Source organism: Sceloporus occidentalis, unplaced genomic scaffold, assembly GCF_023333645.1.
Source record: "Sceloporus occidentalis isolate IW3139 unplaced genomic scaffold, rSceOcc1.0.p SCAF_100, whole genome shotgun sequence".
Classification (NCBI taxonomy): domain Eukaryota; kingdom Metazoa; phylum Chordata; class Lepidosauria; order Squamata; family Phrynosomatidae; genus Sceloporus; species Sceloporus occidentalis.
The window spans coordinates 2,637,884-2,658,753 of NW_028317080.1; the positions used below are offsets into that span (position 1 = coordinate 2,637,884).

The 20,870-nt window shown below is 41.3% G+C and overlaps 1 protein-coding gene across 1 annotated transcript in view; it reads right to left on the bottom strand.

The window, feature by feature from the left end:
* Positions 1-3,071: 3,071 nt before the first annotated feature.
* The window catches only part of LOC149284057 (A-kinase anchor protein 6-like), a 47,402-nt gene continuing 29,603 nt past the window's right edge, over positions 3,072-20,870 (bottom strand). The window contains exons 10-15 of the mRNA XM_089497232.1: positions 11,970-12,116; positions 10,171-10,386; positions 7,705-7,917; positions 6,916-7,094; positions 4,688-6,348; positions 3,072-3,118 (exon numbers count right to left, since the gene is read on the bottom strand). Coding sequence (XP_089353358.1) covers positions 3,072-3,118; positions 4,688-6,348; positions 6,916-7,094; positions 7,705-7,917; positions 10,171-10,386; positions 11,970-12,116 — 2,463 coding nt within the window. The remainder of the gene's footprint in view (positions 3,119-4,687; positions 6,349-6,915; positions 7,095-7,704; positions 7,918-10,170; positions 10,387-11,969; positions 12,117-20,870) is intronic.

The window sequence follows — 20,870 nt, forward strand, 5'->3', positions numbered from 1 at the left end:
TAGCCGTGCGAGTAGACAAGATAGATGTGCGTGTGGATGAGGTAGCCATGATTGTGGACAAGCTAGCCATGCTTGGAGACAGGACTAGCCCCAGGCAGCCTTGTGTTGGTGGAGGGTAGGACGGGGAATGGGTGGTAAGCAGGCATGGCCAAATGAGAAAGAGGAAACTGGCCCAGAGACTCGGGCCAGCACTGCTTCAACCTGGGGCCCCGGGTCATACCTGAAGACTTCCCAGGTCGGATCATGTAAAAGGCTCCAGGGAGTGGTGGTAGTGCGTACTTTGATCAAAGTCCCACAGAAAAAAATATTTTTCTTTGGACATTTAATACTAGCTGGAATAGAGTTGTGAAAAATCGTTCCGAAGATTAGTCTTTGTTGCTCCTAATTCTTATAATACAACCAGCTTTATCTGGCAGCCGTCATTACAGGTGTTCATGTGATACTTAAGGCTATACCCTCTTGCTATGCATTTCACTACGGTTATGAGACACTACATTATATATAATGCCACCACTACATTGACCTATAGTTTTTTAAAGCACTGTAATTGTATTAGGGATGTTGTGTTTAAAAGTAAGGGGCTATTTCAGTTCAGAGAATCTTTACTCTACGGCAAAAGGTGGCAAAACCCAATTTGTAATCACTTGCTGAAGTTACATTCATTCTTCTCTCTCCATCGTTAGAAAGGTTGCCTGAATCAACAACAATCAGCAATCCACAGAAACATAATGGGGATGAATAAGCATTTGTGGTGATCATCACCATTTGATAGTTGTTCTCCTTGTTTAGTTGTAGTTTTATGGAATATAAATGTTTTCAGTTTTACCTAGAAGCTGTGCGTGGCTTATTGTTCCATATGCAGACTGTATCTAAGACCTTGATGGACGATACGTGGCTTCCGAGGCTGCAGTGGGACTGCTGGTACCCACCTCTATTTTTTCACAACCTCAAATGGTGAGCGGTTTGGTCTTAGTTTGTGTAGATCACTGTCAAGCTACAACAAATGAGTGATTCTGGCTTCATCTCCCTCCATTAAACATCTCTGCACAATGTAGAACTGCAAGTTTCATGACGTTCCAACAAACCCAGTAATTCTATGGTGCTAATAGGCGAACAAATAGATTGACTAATGCAAAGCCTGGACTTGGTTAGGAGCGATGTAAGAATTGTAGTAGGCACGGGAGATGTTACAGGTAGCGCATCTATAAAATAACGGTAACTATAGCTATGGGCTGCCATTTTGATGCAAAACAGGAGGCGCTATTGTATGTGATTATGGGGAGCAATATGAGGATTATTATATGATAAGAAAACGTGTGATGAAGCAGACAGGGTTCTGTGAGTCATATTCAGTGAGATATAAGGTCAACATTGCTCATCTCACGTCCATGCACATGTCACTACACACAGGTTATTAAACTATACTGGAAGCTTTTTCTTGCCAGATTGTTTTCTTCATAACTCATGTCACAATTTTCATCCTTTTCAAAAGACTGACAATCTCCATCAAAACAATTTCTTGTATTTCAAACATACAACAGTTAGCTAGGTGGTAATTTAGTGTTCCATGACCTGGAGGAATCCACTTCACACAGAAAAACAACGAATGTCCTCTCCAGCATAGACGGGGTTCAACAAGCGAATGCAACGAGCACTGTCCAGTGAAAGGTCCCCACCAACATCCCGCCATCTCCACATTTTCCTTTTCCTCTCATCTAACGTGATCACACCTCCCAGAAAACACTCTCATATTTCTTCTATCTAAGGTTTCTTCGACCTGTCACCAAGTGCAAAACATCTAGAAGTTTGAGATATCCTTGCTCTATTTAGTTATGTCTCAGCTTGGCTTGTGGAAGGACATCTTATGAAAAAAAGACAGGTTTCAGAACCACTAAGCTTTCTCTTTCTACAGCCTTACCCAAATACTTTCAAAACTCAACTGTGAGCTCTCCATTGCTACTTCGACGTACACATTTCTTACATTTACCTCTGGAGCCTCCATTTCCCCAGCGTCTGTCTCTCATTCCTCGTATTCACCCCTGATTCATTTTGGTGTGTTGGGATCTTTGTATCCCTATCCCTAGCACCTCTCCTAGTGCCAAGCTTGTCTGCAGCTAGCCCTGGATCAACAAAAAAAAAAAAGTGATACAAGCATTGCTGTGTCTGAGCCATGTTCCCCAGCAGGAACTGAGAATTCTTGCTGTTCCATAGAGCTCGGCTACTCTTTACCAAGAAGAGTTATACTGCCGGCAGGACTCTACCCTGTGTTTACTCTTGTAAACCTGAAGGTCTATCAGAACATAGTTTTCCAGAATTCCAATGGCGTTAGACCCCCAAACGCTGTGTGAGAAGAAAACAAAGACAGATGGGCAGAATATACAATGCTGCCATCTTCACTCCTGCAAAGGAGGTATGCTAATTTATGGGTTGATCACAGGTCCTTGTGGCTTTTGGGTCCATGGGATGGCTTCTGCAAAAAAAATAGAAATAAAATAGTTTATCACATTTCAAGTGATGGCGTTATGGAAGTAATTGCAGTTATATGAATTTATTTGTGCAATAAACACACACACACACACACACACACACACACGAATTGCAAAACATCACAGTAGCACAAAGGAAGTGCATGCCGATTGCTGTGGTTGCTATAAGCACCCTGTCCATGGTCCTGAAAATGGAGATGGGTCATTCAAGACAGGCATTTCACCTATTTCAATAATAAACCAATGACATTAAAGGTGCTGTTTCACTTTATTAGGTTACACAAATAAATAGAGGTTTTAGGCACATGAAACAACACAGAGACTTGAGATGCTTCTTCAGTTTATATGGCAACTACCCATCAGTGCCTTGTGTTGTGTCACGTAACAATCATGTATTACTGGCAAAAAAAAGAAATTTTACATAAATGAAGAGTTATTCCTCTGAGGGTTTGAACATTATAAGTGGTAGGAATGATGTTTCTAGTAGATGGAACGGCGCCATTAAGGTTTCACTTAATATACAGGAGGTAAGTGTAAACAATGATATTAAAAGTTGTTTTGATTTTGAATCAGTGGCTGATATCGCTAATAATACCGCTTGGTGGTGTAAAGCAGGTACAGGAGATACGGCACTGGGTAACATAAAGGTTATTCTTCACAATGCAGAAGTGTGCATTCTACAGGAAGCTTACATGTGTGGTCTTTGTCTAATAACCCCTGATCAGTTTACATTCTAGCTTTTGGCTATCGCCTTTTATAATATATTCACCAACCAATGATGTCTGGCCAGGTCTATGGCATCTTAAGGATGCTTGGTGCATCCATGCAGGCCGTGCTGGCTAGGTAGTGTCATTCATAGTGTAAAGGGGTTGGATGTAGACATGAGAGATCGTCCTTTGTAATGGCCATTAAGCAGCAGGGCACCAATTGAACCTGATTACCCAATATGGCTATAGCCCCCTAGATCTGCCTGCCCCCAAAGCCAGATTAAAGAGCTTTGGGTCCTGGAGTAAGTATACAGGAAGGGCCCCTTCTCTGAATTCCCAGGCGTAACAGAGGTTGGGCCCCAAACGCCATATTGAATCTGTGTGTGTAAATATGTTATGGTGTATAGGTATGTTACTGTGTGTGTTTGAATTTATGTGTGTTAGTATATTACTATGTGCAAGTATGTTACACTGTGTTAGTGTGTTTAAGCATTACTGTACACTTAGTTGGAGCGTAGGGGGCCGCTGACATTCTTGCAGGGGGGCCACGGCATTTTTTTGTTATGCCAATGTCTGGATTTCCTGCAACCTGTTTTCCGCCTTCCTTTGTATTCTTTCCTCCCTTCGTTTCTTCTGTTCTATTCTTTCTTTTGCCCTATATCTTTTTGTCCACCTCACTTGCTGATATCTTTTCTCACCATTTTCTATCGTTTTTTCTTTTATCTTGCCTGTATGCCTTTTACATTTTTTATCCTTTTTTACCTCAAAATGCCAGGGCCTGTGAGCCATTAATCTGGTCTTGCCTACCACCCTAGGCCAGACTATACTGACATTTTCACTCGCCACGTAACAAAAAAGGTATACATATTTTATCGACAGAGTCTTTCTTTGCTTTGGCAGTTTTGGTGGGTCAAGTAAACTGAGAGACAAATTAGCCGGATTTACCAACAGCAATAACACGTTGGTTAGTAATGTTTCACAATTGCAGTGTTTAGTTAGCAAACGTGCGATTAAGCAGGTGTACCTCAAACAATGTTTTACAGACTTTGTGATGTTATAATAAATAAGACAGGGCATTTCCTTGTCAAGCACCTACCTTGAAGTGACCTGTGCCTATTGAGGAGTTACTTGCCATTCCAGGCCTCTGTTCATGGACTCTCTTGTGCAGAATGGGAAGGCTGGAGGTTGGTGGCTTGACTGAAGTCTTTCCTTGAGATTCTGGGCACAACTCTCTAGTAGCAGGGAGGATTTTGCTGGACAATTTACTGCTGCCACATTTAGAACTAACTTCTGGGTGGCCCTGGAACTTTCTGACAGATGCCCTTGTTGCGTTGTGTTGCCCTGAGTTTGTGGTTCTGTTCCGTGGAATCTTTAACCCAGCAGAAGAAGGGGCAGTTTTTAAAGACACTGCAGCTGCCAGTGGTGATGACACAATGGACGAAGCTTTTAGATCACCAGTTTTCTCCTTGTCCTCTGCACAGGCTTCAAACATACCCTCAATATCTCCATCTATGCTATCTTCAACTGGCATCTGAGGAGTTGTAGCTCTGACAGATCCATTTAGCTCTCCACAGTCACTGTCATGAGATGAGAGTGAAAGGTAAGAGTAAAAGTCACTCCTTTCCAACTGCCTGCGGGAGTATTCTAGAACTTTCTCTCTGATTTGCGCTCCAGTGCCATTACTCGGCCCATCCTTTGGGGGTGACCCATGAAGTGCAGTTGTCGTCATGTCTAAAATTTCCTTCACAAACTCATGTACATTGCAATCTAGGCTGTCGGAGCTCTCACGGGTAGAGCTGTGGCATGAACAAGAAGATTCAGGGGTGTTCTCTGTTACTTTCCCACATGGCACCTTTTGACTGTTCTCTGATGGTATACAATTATTGTCTGGCATTTCTATATCTGCAACAGCATCACGTGTCACTCGCAGGTTGCTTTTCCGATTAGAAGAGGGTCCAAGTTCCCGAGGTTTGTGATATGCCAAGGCAGGCATGCTCGGAGGATGAAGCTTCTCTGTCTTGGTTATTGATACTGATGGGTAAAGAGCAGGCTTTTTCTTTACTCCAGAATGGCTTTCTGTTCTAATGGTATCCTTAATGGAACTTGGCCTGTTGTGAATGTTTCCATTTTCCATATCATCCGCCAGCTGTTTTGAGTTAGACAGTATTTTCTCTTCTTTTTGAATCAAAATCTTACTTCTATCTTTTTCTTTGGCATCTTTTCCATTTCCATTGGTTTCTCGTCCTCTGTGCAGAGAGCTCTGCCATATTTTATCAATTGTTGGTGCTCCTGTCATGTCCTGTACCACCCTATTCATTTTTCTCCTCTCTCTTGGGAGAAGGAAGGTTGGTCTAATCCAGGCTTGCAGCTCACGTCTGATAAAGTCAGACCCTAAGGGAAGTCCTGTGCCATCTCCTGCCTCGTCTTCACTGCCCACGCTTGTATTTAACTCTTCAAGCTCTTCCTCCTCCTCTTCTTCTTCCTCCTCTTCAGTTAAGGTCAGTGTGGAGCTTGACAGAAGGTCACTATCATCTTCCTCATCAGTACAAGCTGAAGTGCATGAAACATTAACAATCATACTGAGATTAGCCTCCCCTTCCTCCCCTCCTAGAGATCTGCTCAGGTGTTTGCGAAAACTGGCATTGGATTCCATCAGACGGCCTTTAAGCACAGCAAGATCTTCAGACTTAAGGGATAGTTCCTCGCTGCTGCTCAATTCTGTCAGTTCAGATCCAAGATCTTCATTTCCTGATGATACCCTATCTGGAGGAGAACGGAGACCAGTAAGGGATGCCTCATGAGGGCCACTTCGCAGTGTAATATCATCAGAGAGACTGCGTTTCATCTTCTGCTCAGATGGGCATTCAATGTCTTCAAGTCTCTTCAGTAAGTCCAATGTTCGCTTGCTCAGCTCTTCACTATGCTCACTGCCTGGGGTAATATCAGCAGAACCCTGCTGACTGAACAAGTCCTCGTTGCTTTTGTAAGAGGCTGGCCAACTCTCGAGAGACACACTACGTCTGAGTGTGACAGGCTCAGACTCCAACCCTTCACAAGTCACTGAGAGTGATTCCAAAGAAGAGTTATGGGGAGAATTCTGAGAGCTTAACACTTCAATTAGCTCAGTGTTGTCTTCTGGGCTGTGGTCTTCAGAGCTAACAGCAAGCATGGTCCTATTGGTACCAACTTGGCCAGGTTTTCTTGAAAAACATAACCCAGGAATCGACCTCTGTGTTCCTCCAAGAATGATTGGTTCGAGCCAATTTGTCTGTAAAAGGGAACAGTCATTTAATGTACGTGGACCTTGATGCTTTGATCTGGAATATGTTAACAGTTCAATATCTATACAGTCTTTTTGTCCAGTGTCCTCAACCAATGCTTGGCAACCTTGACTTCCTTCTCCATCTATAGATAAGCATCCCTCTGAATTGGCAGCAGTTACTCCTTCTCCTCCACTTGCAATGCCACTTTCACACTCTGAATGGCCACTGGAACCCCCCTGAATTTTGGGGGGTTGGTATGTTTGGTGACATTTGTTTGCTAAATCTGGCAATGATGAAAAAGTATTTCCCTGGAGAAGGGAAAATTGTGATACAGGACCCAACTTTGGATCTTTTCTTAGTGAGGAATCCAAGTCTGTTCTGAAAAGTTCCATGTTGTGTAAGCTGTAGACTTGATACACCTGAGTCTGGGAGTTAGTCGAATGTCTGGAGACTCCTGACACTGGCTGACCTGGGTGATGTTCCTCATCTGCCAAAGAAGTATCTGTAACAACACATTCAGGTTCCTGATTATCACAGACAGCTTCCGCTGTAATGTCTGTCTCGTCCCACTCCAGAGCCTCCTCTATCCCAGCACTGCTCAAATCTGCCCAGTCCGGGTCCACTAAAACATCCAGCTCCTATAACAAGAATATAGAAAGAATCAGACATGGACCCTCGCTAGCATTTATTGGCTAAGCATATTTACATCACTACAAAGAGATCTAAGAGGGATTTTACATGATCATTGCTCATCCTTCAATGGCTCATATATTAACAAGATGCAGATGGCAGATATCAGCTCTCATATACAGCATAATCGAAAAATAACTAACTTGTCTAACTGTTTAAGCTTAAGGAGGAGATATGCACCCCACAATTTCATATGTGGTTGTATCTGAGTGTGACTGCTCTATGTTAGAACCCTGCATACAGCTAATGGGAAAGAGTAAGGCAGAGATTACAATGGTTTCTGAATACATAAAGTTCTGAACATGTAGTAAATCTCTAAACTGTTATGGAGCTAAGATAAACATGGCAAATAGGCAAGTTACAATCCGTGGCCTTTTGGGGATCGTGAATGCTGTAGTTTAACAGAAGAAATTGCACTTTGCACAGCACCTTTTACATTCTTCTCAGACTATTATTTAAAATGCACTACAAAAACTGATCAGCTTTTGTCTTATCATAACAATGAAGAGATAATTTGTCTAGCTTTGAATTTAAGATAATGATAAGATCTGTACTCACCTGTCCATCTCTGAGCTCCCTCTGCAGGCGTCTTTGCCACTGTGTACTCTGCATCACTATGGCTTCCCACCTTCTCTCTAGGTTGACGCACAAGAGCTGCAAGCTAGGAGGGTCCTGCTGTAAAGACTGCTCCTGGAGGCTAAGTAGATGGCGACACAGACGCAGGACAGACGCCACTCCACGCTGACGCAGCCTGAGCTCAGAGCAGAGGGACTGCAAGGGGTTAAAATGGGTATGTTAGGCATAGCAATAAAAAATTAAAGAGGATCTGTCATTTTTCCCAAACCCTACATTTCATCGTTGTATACATATATACACATACAGTTATGTAATTGCGATTACAAATGAGAACAGGTTTCAGAAGCTCTGAGTTGGTGGCATTTTGTAACTCACGGAGATACTTGTTACTGTTTTTGACAAAATGAACTCAGCATTTGTTAGCTTTGCCACATCGATGGCAAATTTATACCCAGAATAGTGAATAATGTTAATGAAAGGGTTATGTGTCAGAAACTGGAGAACCGAGAAGGGCCATCAATATGACTCGTCTCGCGCAGACACAGAGTCTGACAAATAGAGCGATTAAAAGGCCACTGAGAGCCATCGCTCTCTGCCAATTATCACCATGTATCATCGCTAGGCCCGACGAGGGAGGCAGAAATATGGCCTTTTAAATGGCACTATTAAAGTGTTCGCCGATAATGAAGCACATGGCAAGGCCCTAATCACAGCTCACAGGGGAAAAGGACCAAAGTCAGCCGGCGTGTTAGTGCATACAACGACAAAATGTAGGCGAGGCTGTAAAGCTGGGATTGAGCCAGGGTGTACATGGAGAACATACAGTACAATTAGGGAGCAGTATGACAACAATATATAAGATGGGACCCCCTTTCTCATTTGGTATCATATTTTCTATTGTGTTAAAAATATATTCTTAAAATACACAAATATTGAATCTATTAAAGATAGATTTTAATAGATTTATTCCCATCACCAAAAGATCTATTGCCACACCAGTAGTGTCACTGTGGACCCCCCCATGAGATCAGGTGGAAAAGTGAATCATATCTTTTCCCAGTGATTTATGGTGGCTTAACGTTTAAGGCACCTTTGGGACAATGGCCACTCTGTCGGCAAGCTGTGGGCAGAAAATGGGGTAGGAGTAAACGGTAGATGCATGCGAATGGGGGTATGTCTCTTCTACACTATTAATTGCACTATTAATTATGGGCATGTCTAGTCTGCATTATAGAGTGATGACACCCAGGAAAAACACAAGGGGCTGGAGGGAGAATCATTCTACCTGTTCACTGCCTTTAAAAAATGTGGTGTTGAACACTTCAACTAATACACTTAATAAATGCGGCTATTTCTGATCTTTGTATTTCAGTTCACTGTTGATGTGCAGGCTTGTATGTAGTTTGTGGTGAATGTATTGTTGTGCTGGGTTGGGAAACCCTTTGTTACCATCCCAAGATGTTGGATGTGTATGTGTGTGTGTGAGCTTGGACGTGTATGTGTGTGTGAGAATGGATGTTCATGTATGTGTGTGTGAGCACAGATGTGTTGGAAACACAGTTGGGTATTGGTGGAGGGGGGCACTATTGTATTTCTTGTCCAGGGACCACCAGAGCATTGAATGAACCAGAGCCCAAATGTAGCTGAGAAGTAATGACTTGCAGTCCAGTGACACTGCATGTTATGTAGACAATTTTAAATTGTCTTTGTTTAACATTTTCTCTGCCCCTATAGCAACAGCACTACGGAATCTGCTGGTGCTACATAAATAAATGTAAACTTCCTTTAATATTTATAAATCTGTACAAGTTATGCTACTGAAACCGTATGCTGAGATAAATTATGACCTATATGGTTTTAATGCAATGCTACTTTTGTTTGCAGCCCTGTATCTACGTTTATGTTACGACCTTTGGTGTATTTGCGTTAGTGTTTAGTGTTTACATGGCTTACTCTTTTTATGCTGACATTGACCATATTTTGTCTATAGGTGGACCTGATCCAGCTGGATATCAGAATGACATAAATGGCATATCTGCAGTCCAGTGTGATGGCATGAAAGGGGGAAATGCATTTGAGGGTAGTCCAAGAAAGAGGAGGGAATGTGTTCCTTTGCAGATGGTACAGGAAAGAACACAAACACAGCTGATTTTTGTCTTTGCTCGGCAAAGGGAAAGGTCACAGCTGGGTTTCAGGGTGACACAGTCTGGGTGTGAGTGAATATAGATGGGTTTTGGTTTGGCATGCCGGAAAAGAAGCACAGCTGAGATTCAGCACAGGAGAAAGCTAGGGAAGCACTGAAAAAAAGTAATGGTAACTGAGGGGTGATGGGGGGAAGCCGAGTTTCAATGATTTGGGGGAAAGGGCACAGCTGTTGATGAAGACGCGAAATAAAGGCAAAGCTGAGGGAAGAGGTGTATTTTGAATGAAATTGTGCTCTCGGATTACCTGAAATCTTTGCAGCTCTTTCTGGAGTCTTTCCTTTGATCTTCCATCACCTTCCTCGTCAACTCTCAAGCTTGAGTTATACAAGGTGAGTTCCGTGTCTCTCAGCCAAGATTTGAGTTCCTTTACTCGTTGGTCCAACTGCTGAACCAAACTTCCACTCCCAGGAGAAAGCACAGGCTGGGGCGAGCTGGTGGACAGTGCTTCAGCAATCGACTTCTATGAAACAGATTTCCAGAAAGAAAACCATAAGTCTGAGATAAGTGTTGAAAAAGAAAGAAACATGAGATAATACGAGGAAACATTTTGAATGCAGGGTAAGGGTGAGCTAGCGATGTAACAATGCAACATGAATGCCTACAAACCACTGTACTGGTCAATTACTAAGCTGTAATGGAGGCATTCAGTGTTCCACATCATGACAGGCCTTTACGATCTTGGTCTTTAATGGCTGTAAGGCTAGGTGTCTGCACTGACTTTTCATGTAAGCAGTGAATATATAACTTAAAGACCAGCTACAAGTCCAGTAGCAAAGGACCCAAATGAGATTTGGTTGATAGTGAGGAACGTCAAACACATTCACGAAAAGGAACCACACTGGAAATTATTTGGGAAAAGAAGCCTAAATGATGTGTTATGTTAGCCTAGTAGCTACATGAGGAGTACAAGTAATTAAAAATATTTCTGGTTATGGACTAAAATAATCAAATTAAAGCAGATCTGGCCCTCTTACCTCCTTTCCCCAACCCCTACAACCTGCTTCTTCCAATATCCTCAAAATTACTTTTCTTTTATAAACATTAGTGTTTATTTAAACCCTGGTTTACTGCCTTTTGTGCTTGGCTTGTCCACTAATCTGTTTACTTAATCCAGTTCTGGTATGTACACCTTTCCTCATACTCCACTCATTTTCATTAGTTCAATTTCCCCTTCCTCCCTCACACCCCTCAACTTTTAACATATTTTATTCTTCTCTTAATTTAGTTTTCTTTAGTTGTTCCTCTTTTTTTTTTTTACTGGCCCACTTTTAGAACTGTAGGAGTGTCACTCCCCAAGCCTTCCCTGCAGAGTGTTTCTATGTGGAAAAGTCTGCAAGAAGCCTAAGCTCACCCTCTTCGCACCATTATGCCGATCAGTTGCAGGCAGAGCTCAATTCTGAGTCCTGCTGCTGAAAACATATGGGAAGCTTATGAATGTCCTTCCTCAATGCCAGTGGGCATGTACATGCAGAATGACGCATGTGCACCTACGGAACACCCGTGCTGCCTCACTGCTGCTTGTAAAGAGTAAAGGGTGCATTTTCGTCATAATTTCTATCCCCACCTTAATTGAAAGTACAATTCACACTTCCTGTTACTCCTTTCTTCCTTTAGGTAACCCCATGGTGATTTATCCACCTTACTAATGCAGCGCTTTTTAAAGCAATGTCTCCTGTAGAAAGGACACTTGAAGGAAGGGCAGTGTGGAGAAAGCTAGAATAGTACTGTGCAAGTTTTTAATGGGCATCACTGTATATCTTTCATCTTTCATGATCCATAAGGCCAAGGACCACAAGGCCCGTGGGCTTCTTGTTTAATAGTCCCGTACTAGACTTAGTGTTCTATAAAACTTTAAAATGAAGGTGAAATGAGTGGGATAGCAACATAACTTTGCAAATAAAAGTAAAAGGCAAGAATCGCCAAATTCTAATGTTGTTGCTATGGTCCAATCTTGCATAATATACTTTTGGCTTGTGTAATATGTCCTACTCACTATGATTACATTGGTACCAGGGGAAACAACTGTGTGGGTACCACACTTACCTTTAGCATGTCCCATTTATCACGGATCAAGCCTTCTCTGCTCAAGACGCTGTCAGGCAGTGGGGTTCCCTCTTTCTTCAGTGATGCCAGCTGACATAGAAGAGCTCTGACTCTGTCTTCTCTCAGGGACATTTCCACGCTGCATCTCTATGGGTGAAAATACATGTATGAAGCATTTATGGCTTCTCTGCCACCTTTCACAAATCTTACAGTCACTAAATAAATCCATGTGATTTTGTTTACATTGAAATCTTTATATATGTAATAAGACAGACTTGGGTAACTAAGTAATGCAGTATGTCACCGCATTTTCAAATGGAAGAGCTCAGTAATGGCTTTAACAGCTTTTTAAATCTAAATGAACGACAAAACAACCACTTGCCTTCAAAGTAAAATACCCTGTTGAATGTAATTGACTGATAACCAGTGTCATGCCCTAGAGGCAATTTTACTGGCATTTTACCCTCATGTCCGTGAGTCAATTTTACTGGCATTATACCGCGATCAGCCCTTTAGGCAAAAAATAGTTTGGTTGTCAGTACATACCGTGCGTTGATGCAAATGTCAAGTAATATAAATGATACAGAACTGTTTACAGTAGTATGAATACCGTGTCGATTTGGCCCCTTAGGTAGGGTCACACTTTAGGTACGCTTGGAATATATTTGTCCCGACCTGTATTTAGTCCGGGATAATGTATATCAATTTTTCTAGAGCTACAGCTAAAAAGGCAATCAAGGTGACAATTCTTCATACTCTCAGAGCAGTCGTAAATGGCGTACTTTAAAATAAAATATTTCTAAAACAATACACTGACGATTAAATTTAAAGTGCGACTTACATGTGGTTTTCAATAATTTATGCTAAAAGCTAGGACGGTGTTAGTTTCTCTTTTTCTCGGGTTCCCACTATAAGCAGCGTTGTAGAGTGTGCTAAATGTGATGCTAGCAATGTGCTATTATCCACTAAGCTGAAACAGTCTACAGAAAGCACAATACGCATGGAAATTCACTTGGCATTTCCCTGTCACTATAAACTAAAGTGTTTACTATGAATGCGAAAGTAGCTTTGAAACGTGGAATAAACTAGCCCCATTTCAGCACTTTATCACAGGGACTTCCTCTACTTTTATCTGACTCTGCTGGTTACAGTTTTAGTACTAAAGTTTCTTGGATTAAGTCAGAGACAATTATACTAAGAGCTGGCGTAGGACAAAATCGGCATAAAGACACATAATATAAATATGATTAACCCAGGGGGACAGCATTACAGGAAAAGGGGTAGGTAATGGTTTGCTTCAAAATGTACCCTTGGTATGCAAAATTAAACACACCTTATATATTCTATGCAGGGATAATCATTCCTAGAGAGGATCTTTTATATGCTGACCCAAGCATGTCATTATACAATAGTGGAAGAAGGAATGTTTTTGGTGGGGGGTGGGGCAGAACCCCATATTCCTTATTCGCCCCCATCCAAAAGCAAAAGAAGATAATTGAGCACAATAACCTCAAAGGAAGGAGAAAAGAGGTTTGTTGCTATAGAGACCCCAGTTTGGAAAGGATAAATAAAAGAGAGGATAGCGGAGAGGGGGTGTTGGGGGAGGGAACGAAAAGTCTCCTAATTCCTTGTCCAGAAATCCACCCAGTGATTTAGACCAGAAGGAATAGGGAGGTATTTTAGACACACAATCTGTCCTTGGTGATATGTATCACAATGCCCTAATTCCATTTTCGGTGCAAGATCACCATTCTTTTTAAGAGTGTGGGGAAAGGGAAAGGAGTTAATAGTAAGTTCACCAATTTTAGCATATGCCCTGCATGCTTTCTTCCAATGTTCACCTATGAGGCCTTTGAATTTGACTGTGACACACACGCAAAGACCAACACTCAACTGCGACCGGGTCCACCACTCTAGGGGGCCTGGGTGAGCCCTGTGACCACTTCTCTGACCTTGAATCAGTATGCACACAGCACAGAGGAAGAGTGACACACTGGTGTAAACAGGGGCACAGGCAGGCTGTTTGGGGGCACTGACAAGCTGTTTGGGGGCAAAGATAGCACAGGCAGGCTGTTTGGGGGCACTGACAAGCTGTTTGGTGGCAAAGATGGCATTGACAAAGCTTTTTGGGGACGAGGAAACACAGACAAGGTGTTTGGGGACAATAATGGCACAAACTAGCTGTCTGGATGCACTTATAATCTGTTTAGGGCCAGAAATGACACAAAAAAGCTGTTTAGGGGCACTGAAAAGCTGTTTGGGGACAAAGTTGGCAGTGGTAAGCTGTTTGGGGACATGGATGGCACAGAATAAGCTGTTTGTGGACAAAGATGGCACAGGGAAGCTCTTGGATGGCAAATATGGCACCGACAATCTGTTTGGGGTAAGTGACAAGCTGTTTGGGGACAAAGATGGCACAGGAAAGTTGGGAGTAAAGATAGCACAGGCACGGTTTTTGTAAAGCACAGATGGGACAAACAAGCTCTTTGTGGTACAGAGAAGCCGTTTGTGGCAAATATGGCACAGGCAAGCTAGTTGGGGTAAAGATGTATCAGACAAGCTGTTTGTGGGCAAATATGGTACAGACAATCTGTTTGGGGAGACAGATGACACTGATAAACTGTTTGCGAGCAGAGGTGGCACAGTGGGACATGCTGCTTGGTGAAGTAGGGGGATTTCACACTGGGACCCTGTGGTTTCTAGTTACGCCCCTGCCCCCACGTAGTTCCTTAAAACTCTCTCTTCACATTAGTCCTTACCTACTGTCCACATTATGGATCATTGCTGCTGTAAGAAAAAGGCATTAATGATCTACAGGATACAACTCTCGTGGTGCTGTCCACCTAAGGATCATGGGAGTTGTAGTTCCCAACTGTTCAGATGAGAGTTGGCCTGTTTCTTTACATGGATCAACATTTTTGTTCTTGGGTAGCTGGCAACCCAGTATGATTGAGAGGGTCACATTCCCACACTTTAAGGAAACAGAAAAAAGGAGCAGCATTGTCTCTTTGTGGCAAACTATTTCACTGCCAGAAAGGCCACTGCAACACAAAACTGGTTCATATAAGAGTAAAATATTTAACGAGTTTAAAATCATAAATGAAGAGAGCCAAATTAGCCTTGCCTTCCCATCCCGGGCTCTTTCCTTCGTCATTTGTTGGGTATATCAAAATTAACTATTTCTCAAAAGATCTGCCAAATGAAACCCCAGAGAGAAGGGTTATGACCTCCATAGAATTTCAATGGAGAGCTTTTGCTTATTATGAGAGAAAGCAATGAGGATAGAAAAAAAATCTCAAAAACAAGAGGAGGGCAAGAAAGTGGAGAGGGGGAGAGACTGGCAGAGAAGACAGTAATAATGGAAGAGGTTAAGGGGGAATTAAGACATTCATTGTGAGTTATTGTTCACAGGGTGGCTGTAGGGACAGAGACCCCTTACCCTGTGCTTTATTGTAATCCTTTTCAAAAAGGAAACTAAGAATGTAACCTTTCATCTGCTGGAAAAGTCATTGACATAATGTGTTATGCCAAACCCCACAGTAGAGATACAGCAAAAAAGCATATTGGGTTATTGGGATCCATAAAAAGAGCAGTTCTTGTACAACGTGGCAAAAAGGAGCAGTCGCCTGAGATTTTGCATTGGTTATTATGGTAGCTGCTCCACTTTTACCAGTTTGCATCAGAATTATTCTTTGGATGTAACCTCAAAGGAAAGAAGGGAAATATAAGAGATTATATAGGCATATAATCCAAAAGCGCATAAAAAATCTAGAATAATAATACTCTGTATTATCTCAGAAGAGAATTTTAAACTGTTGAGTGGTAAAGATGTTGAAAACCATCCTTAACTGTCTCATTAATCTTTTACAGCCACTACCTGGCTACATCTATGTCAAATAGCAAAGTAAATGTCTTCTTATGTTTGGCAATCCCCCCCCCTTTTTATCATAAGAACTGTTTAACTGTTAAAATAATCTTTTATAAAGAAAGACCCATCTGTTACAGTGGAAAATACAGTTTTTTCTTGTTTTATGCACTGCTAGAATAACTGACTGTAAAAAAAATTCTGAGAAATTATTGTCCCATAGAGCTAGCAATCTATGCAGTGAGGCGTTTCCACTCTCGCTTGGGTTTTTCTCTTTCCATTCAAAGCAGCCGGGCTAAACATATTCATGGCAGGATAGGCAGCCGTATCGCTCTAGCATATAATGGAGGCTGAGGTTGACGACTGCAGCTCTCCCTCCGCGGTGGGCTCTCTTAAAATCCATGCCTAATTCTATTCAAAAGCCAACAAAGGGCCTTTATGTCTGCATCTCCACACCAAAGCTCATCTGCACACACGCACACACACACACACTGCAAAGGAATCTCTGCAGAATAACGCCTGGGCATGGAGAGAAATCCTTTCAATCTATATACAAGCTCATTGTATTGTAAAGGTGTCCTGTTTTGCCCCCTTTAGCTTATTTCTACTCGTTTACTTTAAGGTGATGCCTAAATTTGCCCCTACAGTCTGCCATAAGCCCTATTTTGTACCCGTGTTTCTCCACGTTTTGCTTCACTTTCATTCTCTTTCATTCTTGGTTCTATCCCTGGATATTCTAGTCTTTTCCTGTGAATACAGAGGGATCGTATATATTAACTGCAGCCATATCCGTCCAGTAGCTGAGAATAGGATGTATCACACTCTCCCCGGAGCTTCGATGAATTAATAGATAGAAATACTACAGATTAGGTCTGTGCCGGAGGCTGCTCTGAACACCAATGATGGGACCCTTTGTCTTTCAACAGATTGGTTGTAAAAAAAAATAGTGCATGTGCCTCTTTAAACAATGTAAAATAATACATCATTTTTTAAACAATGCATGTATAAAATTTGATATGATTAAATCACGCTCAATATTTAAAAGATATATATTGTCTTAAGTTTGCAGAGGTGTTAAGACACTTGATTGAACATATGGCCTATAATTTACAGCAGTGAAACAATTTAAATAAGACATTAAATTATATGACATAGAGGGACTATTTATTGTAACATGTTTCGTATCTATAATATTGCTTATAACGATACTCAAGGGGTTAAAGAGTTAGAATGGTTAACCAAAGATACATGTTTCAAAAATACATACCTATGAGTTTATTATGAGGCTTTGAAACGTAACAGGTGTTTAGTACAAAAATATTTGGATAAAATAAAGTGTATTAAACATTATTTCTATATGCAGAATGAATTATACATAGTTTATCAGGAAACGCTCTTTTTATTTAACCCAAAAAATGTAATATGCTCACTTTTTTTTTAAATATACTGGCTTGCCAGCGTGGGGGTTAGCAAAAAAAATGGCTTTATGCGGCACAGAGAAAGATGATATATAGTGAGGCCGAGTAGCTAATTTGTAAAATAGTTACAATGTTTTTTAAGGTTGTGTTTAAAACAAAATGACATTTTCAAAACAAAAATAAAATGTAACAGTACTGTTCCCTCACTTTCTTTGGTATTGCAGTCTATGAAGCACTGCTTCCAGTGGCTTGTAAGCGCCGGTATTGATAAAAATCAGCTTCTGATGTTTGAACGATGGCGGAATACCAGCCTGTCTGCTTGTTAGTGATGTGCTGTGTAGCACTGAACAGATTTACTCACTCTTTTTTGCTGCAGATGCTTAGATGTAACACCCAGCTATCAAGTCATTACCAAATTTCTACCTTTCCTGCAATGATAACACCCCATGGTACATGGATAACAACGACTGTCACAGCCATAACATGCCATATCGCCACAATATATGTATTAAAAGGATAATACACAATGCTACAGGTATGATACATCATGGAACTTACATCGGTCAACTGTAACTTTGGCTTCTTGTTCAATGAACATGATGGCCTATTGCTCCAGACACCCATGTATGAAATGTACATAACATATACAAACAAAAACAACGTAAAAGTAAATCAGATCTGTTTTACTTTTAGGGCTTATTGAATAAAGCAGGAGCTTTGCTGGTGAGTTGTGGTTTCAGTTTGCTCTGTGGGTAATCCGTTTGTGATGCGATAACGGTTTATGGAAACCAAATGAGCTCGTGATTTACAGAATAGCCCAGCCATTAGTTACCAAACTTGTAAACTTTGTGTCACGGTTCTCATAAAAGAGGTTTTGCTGAAATTTTGGAAGGCAGGGTCAGGCCAGAAAACAATTAGGAGACATCTCTAGATTGTAAGCTCGTTTGAGCAAGGGCCTCCTCACCTATATAAGTCAAATTGTCATGTTATATACTACTTGTATAGCGCTACAGAATATGATGGCGCTATATATGACAATACATAATAATAACAATCTACACAGAGATCAATATAAACCACAGGAAAAAATAGATGGCAGCTGTGAAAGGTTAGGTGTCAATGGTCACTAACGTTAGAGTATTGCACACAATAGAATCTTTGTGTTGGGCTAATAAATATAATAAATAATAATTACAGATAATTTATACCTTTAGATTCATGTCCTGCTCCTGGACTCCTGCCAATCCCTGTCCCACCTGAATGTATAGCTTCCCCATTGAAAGCATAACCCATCATGATAGGAAGAAACGCTAAGCCATCCTTTTAAACTCTGAGCTGCTTAAGTCAGTTACGGGCATATTGTTTGCTAATAAACTCATTAGCAGCCGAGCATATTATCCTCATTAATTAGGCAAAACAACGAAGCTGGGTGCTCGATTCTAACACAGCAAAGATTCACTCTACTGCTCCTAAAATATAGTGAGACAAATCTTAACAAGATTAACTCTTCACTGTCAAAGCAGCCTTTCTGGTGGCGTACCAATGGTAATTTTACAAAAAGCAGACTAAAATTCTTACCGTACACCACTTTCTGAAGTCTGTGCGGCTTGTAATTCCAGCTACAGTGACCAGCAACATGCGTATCATTGATATATATGCCGTTTACTGGTAAAATAATCAGGCCCTGATGCTCATACAAGATACATACATTGTAGGAATGGAACAATACAGAAAGGTATGTATAGGAGCCACCGCGGGGTCACAATCAATAACTCTACAAACTCCCATAGCCATTCCTTATATCTGCCCTGACCTTTAATAGAGTGAGACCACTCACCTTTCCTCTCTATGATATACAATAACGCTATATACATCAGCTGTGGATGACTAGCAGAAGAATCTTCAATTATTATTTATTCATTTATGCAGTGCCATCATATCTGCGGAGCACTCTTAAATCTGTATAAATGCATATTTATTTCAATTTATAGCGTTAATAGCGAGGAAAGACTCCAGGCAAGGTAAGGCTCTGATGTGTGACGACGTGCCATGATGTGTGAGCCGTGATGATGTATGAGTTGTGATTGAGTGAGGTGTGATGGAGTGAGTATGTTTTAGCATGTGTGTTAGAGTGAGAGCTTGTGTGTGTTAATGTGAGCATCTACATGTGAGTGTTAGATTGAGTGTGTATGTGTAAGTGTTTGTTTTTGTGAGTGGGTGTATATGTAATAGTGAGTGCGTGTGTGTGTTAGTGTGTTACTGGGGGAAGGCAAGGTGCTCCTGGGGTTACTCAGCTGAACATTTAGTACAGATTCCCTCTGGTTTCACCTGTTTGAGTTGTTGTTTGTAACCAGTGGAGCTTTGTAGGCTGCTGCCTGTGACTATCCATCTCTGCTGTAAAATGCAATTCATTCGACCTTAATATGACCTTGCAGCAGTCTTTGCAATCAAGTAAGCGTCTCAAGTCAAAGACACAATTTAGTATCAAAAAAAGGGTGCAAACTTGATCGAAATATCTTGCTGTAAGCTGTAAAATGTATACAGCTTCATGCAAGAGAAAATTATTAGGAGGGAACTTGAGTGGGAAAGAGAGATATGGAGAGAGATAAAAAGAAACAGATCAAGATGGGGACTGAGGAAGTGAGAATGAATGAAAGTAGATACACTGGAGGAAAGGATAAATGGATCAAGAAAAGAAAAAGGGGTGATAAGAGCTGTATTCGTCACAGGGTGACACTGACAAGGAGAGCTTACAACCTGCTATGGCTGATCAATAGTTTTCCTATTGCTTGTGACGATGATCTCACATGAGCTACAACCAACATTCCTTGTATTTGCATCCATAATAACAGCGAAAAGAAATACAAGGGGCAGAAAACAAGCACTATGCATTATTGAGAGTAAAGCGAGGCCCTAGTAAATAAAAAAATGTATCAGAGAGAAAAGAAATGTAGATTTGGAGCTGTGGTGAGGGCAAAGTGAGTGAAAGAGTGAGTGAGGAAGAGCACTGTGAGAACGAGAGGCACAAGTGTAGAGGAAGCTTAAAACATGGCAAGCGAAGGACTGAGGATCTGAGCTGCCTGTAAGCATTTTGGATCAAGTCCAAAGTAAAATCAGCCCTGAACAATATTATTGTCCGCCTGTCTATTCAAGAAAATTGTTTTCTTTGGGCTGAATATAAATGACAAAAAGCCGGAGTTACATCACCGCAGTGGGCAGCGGACTTAACCCCAGAATCCCTCAAGCAGCCTGAGCTGAAAAGGAAGAAGGGAGGGGGTCGGGAAAAGGGGCAGGATTGTTCTCACGTCTGTGGGACTATAAATAGAAGAAATGGACTTTTTATTCCCTCCAAGGGTGTGAATAAGAACCCATTTAAATCCCACTTTGGAAGAGGAGAGTAACTCTGTGCTGAGTTAAGAGATCCAGCTATCCTGTTATATTCAGAACGTACTGCTTTCAACAATATTATCAGAACATTATCATCAATAAAGTGAAATCCATAGCTACATAATAATGTTCTCTATATACTTCTATAATATACTTAATGTCATTAACTTTGTGCACATCCGTCTCAACAATATTTGGTCCGTTGGATTTCTTTATGGGGCTCTTTAAAGG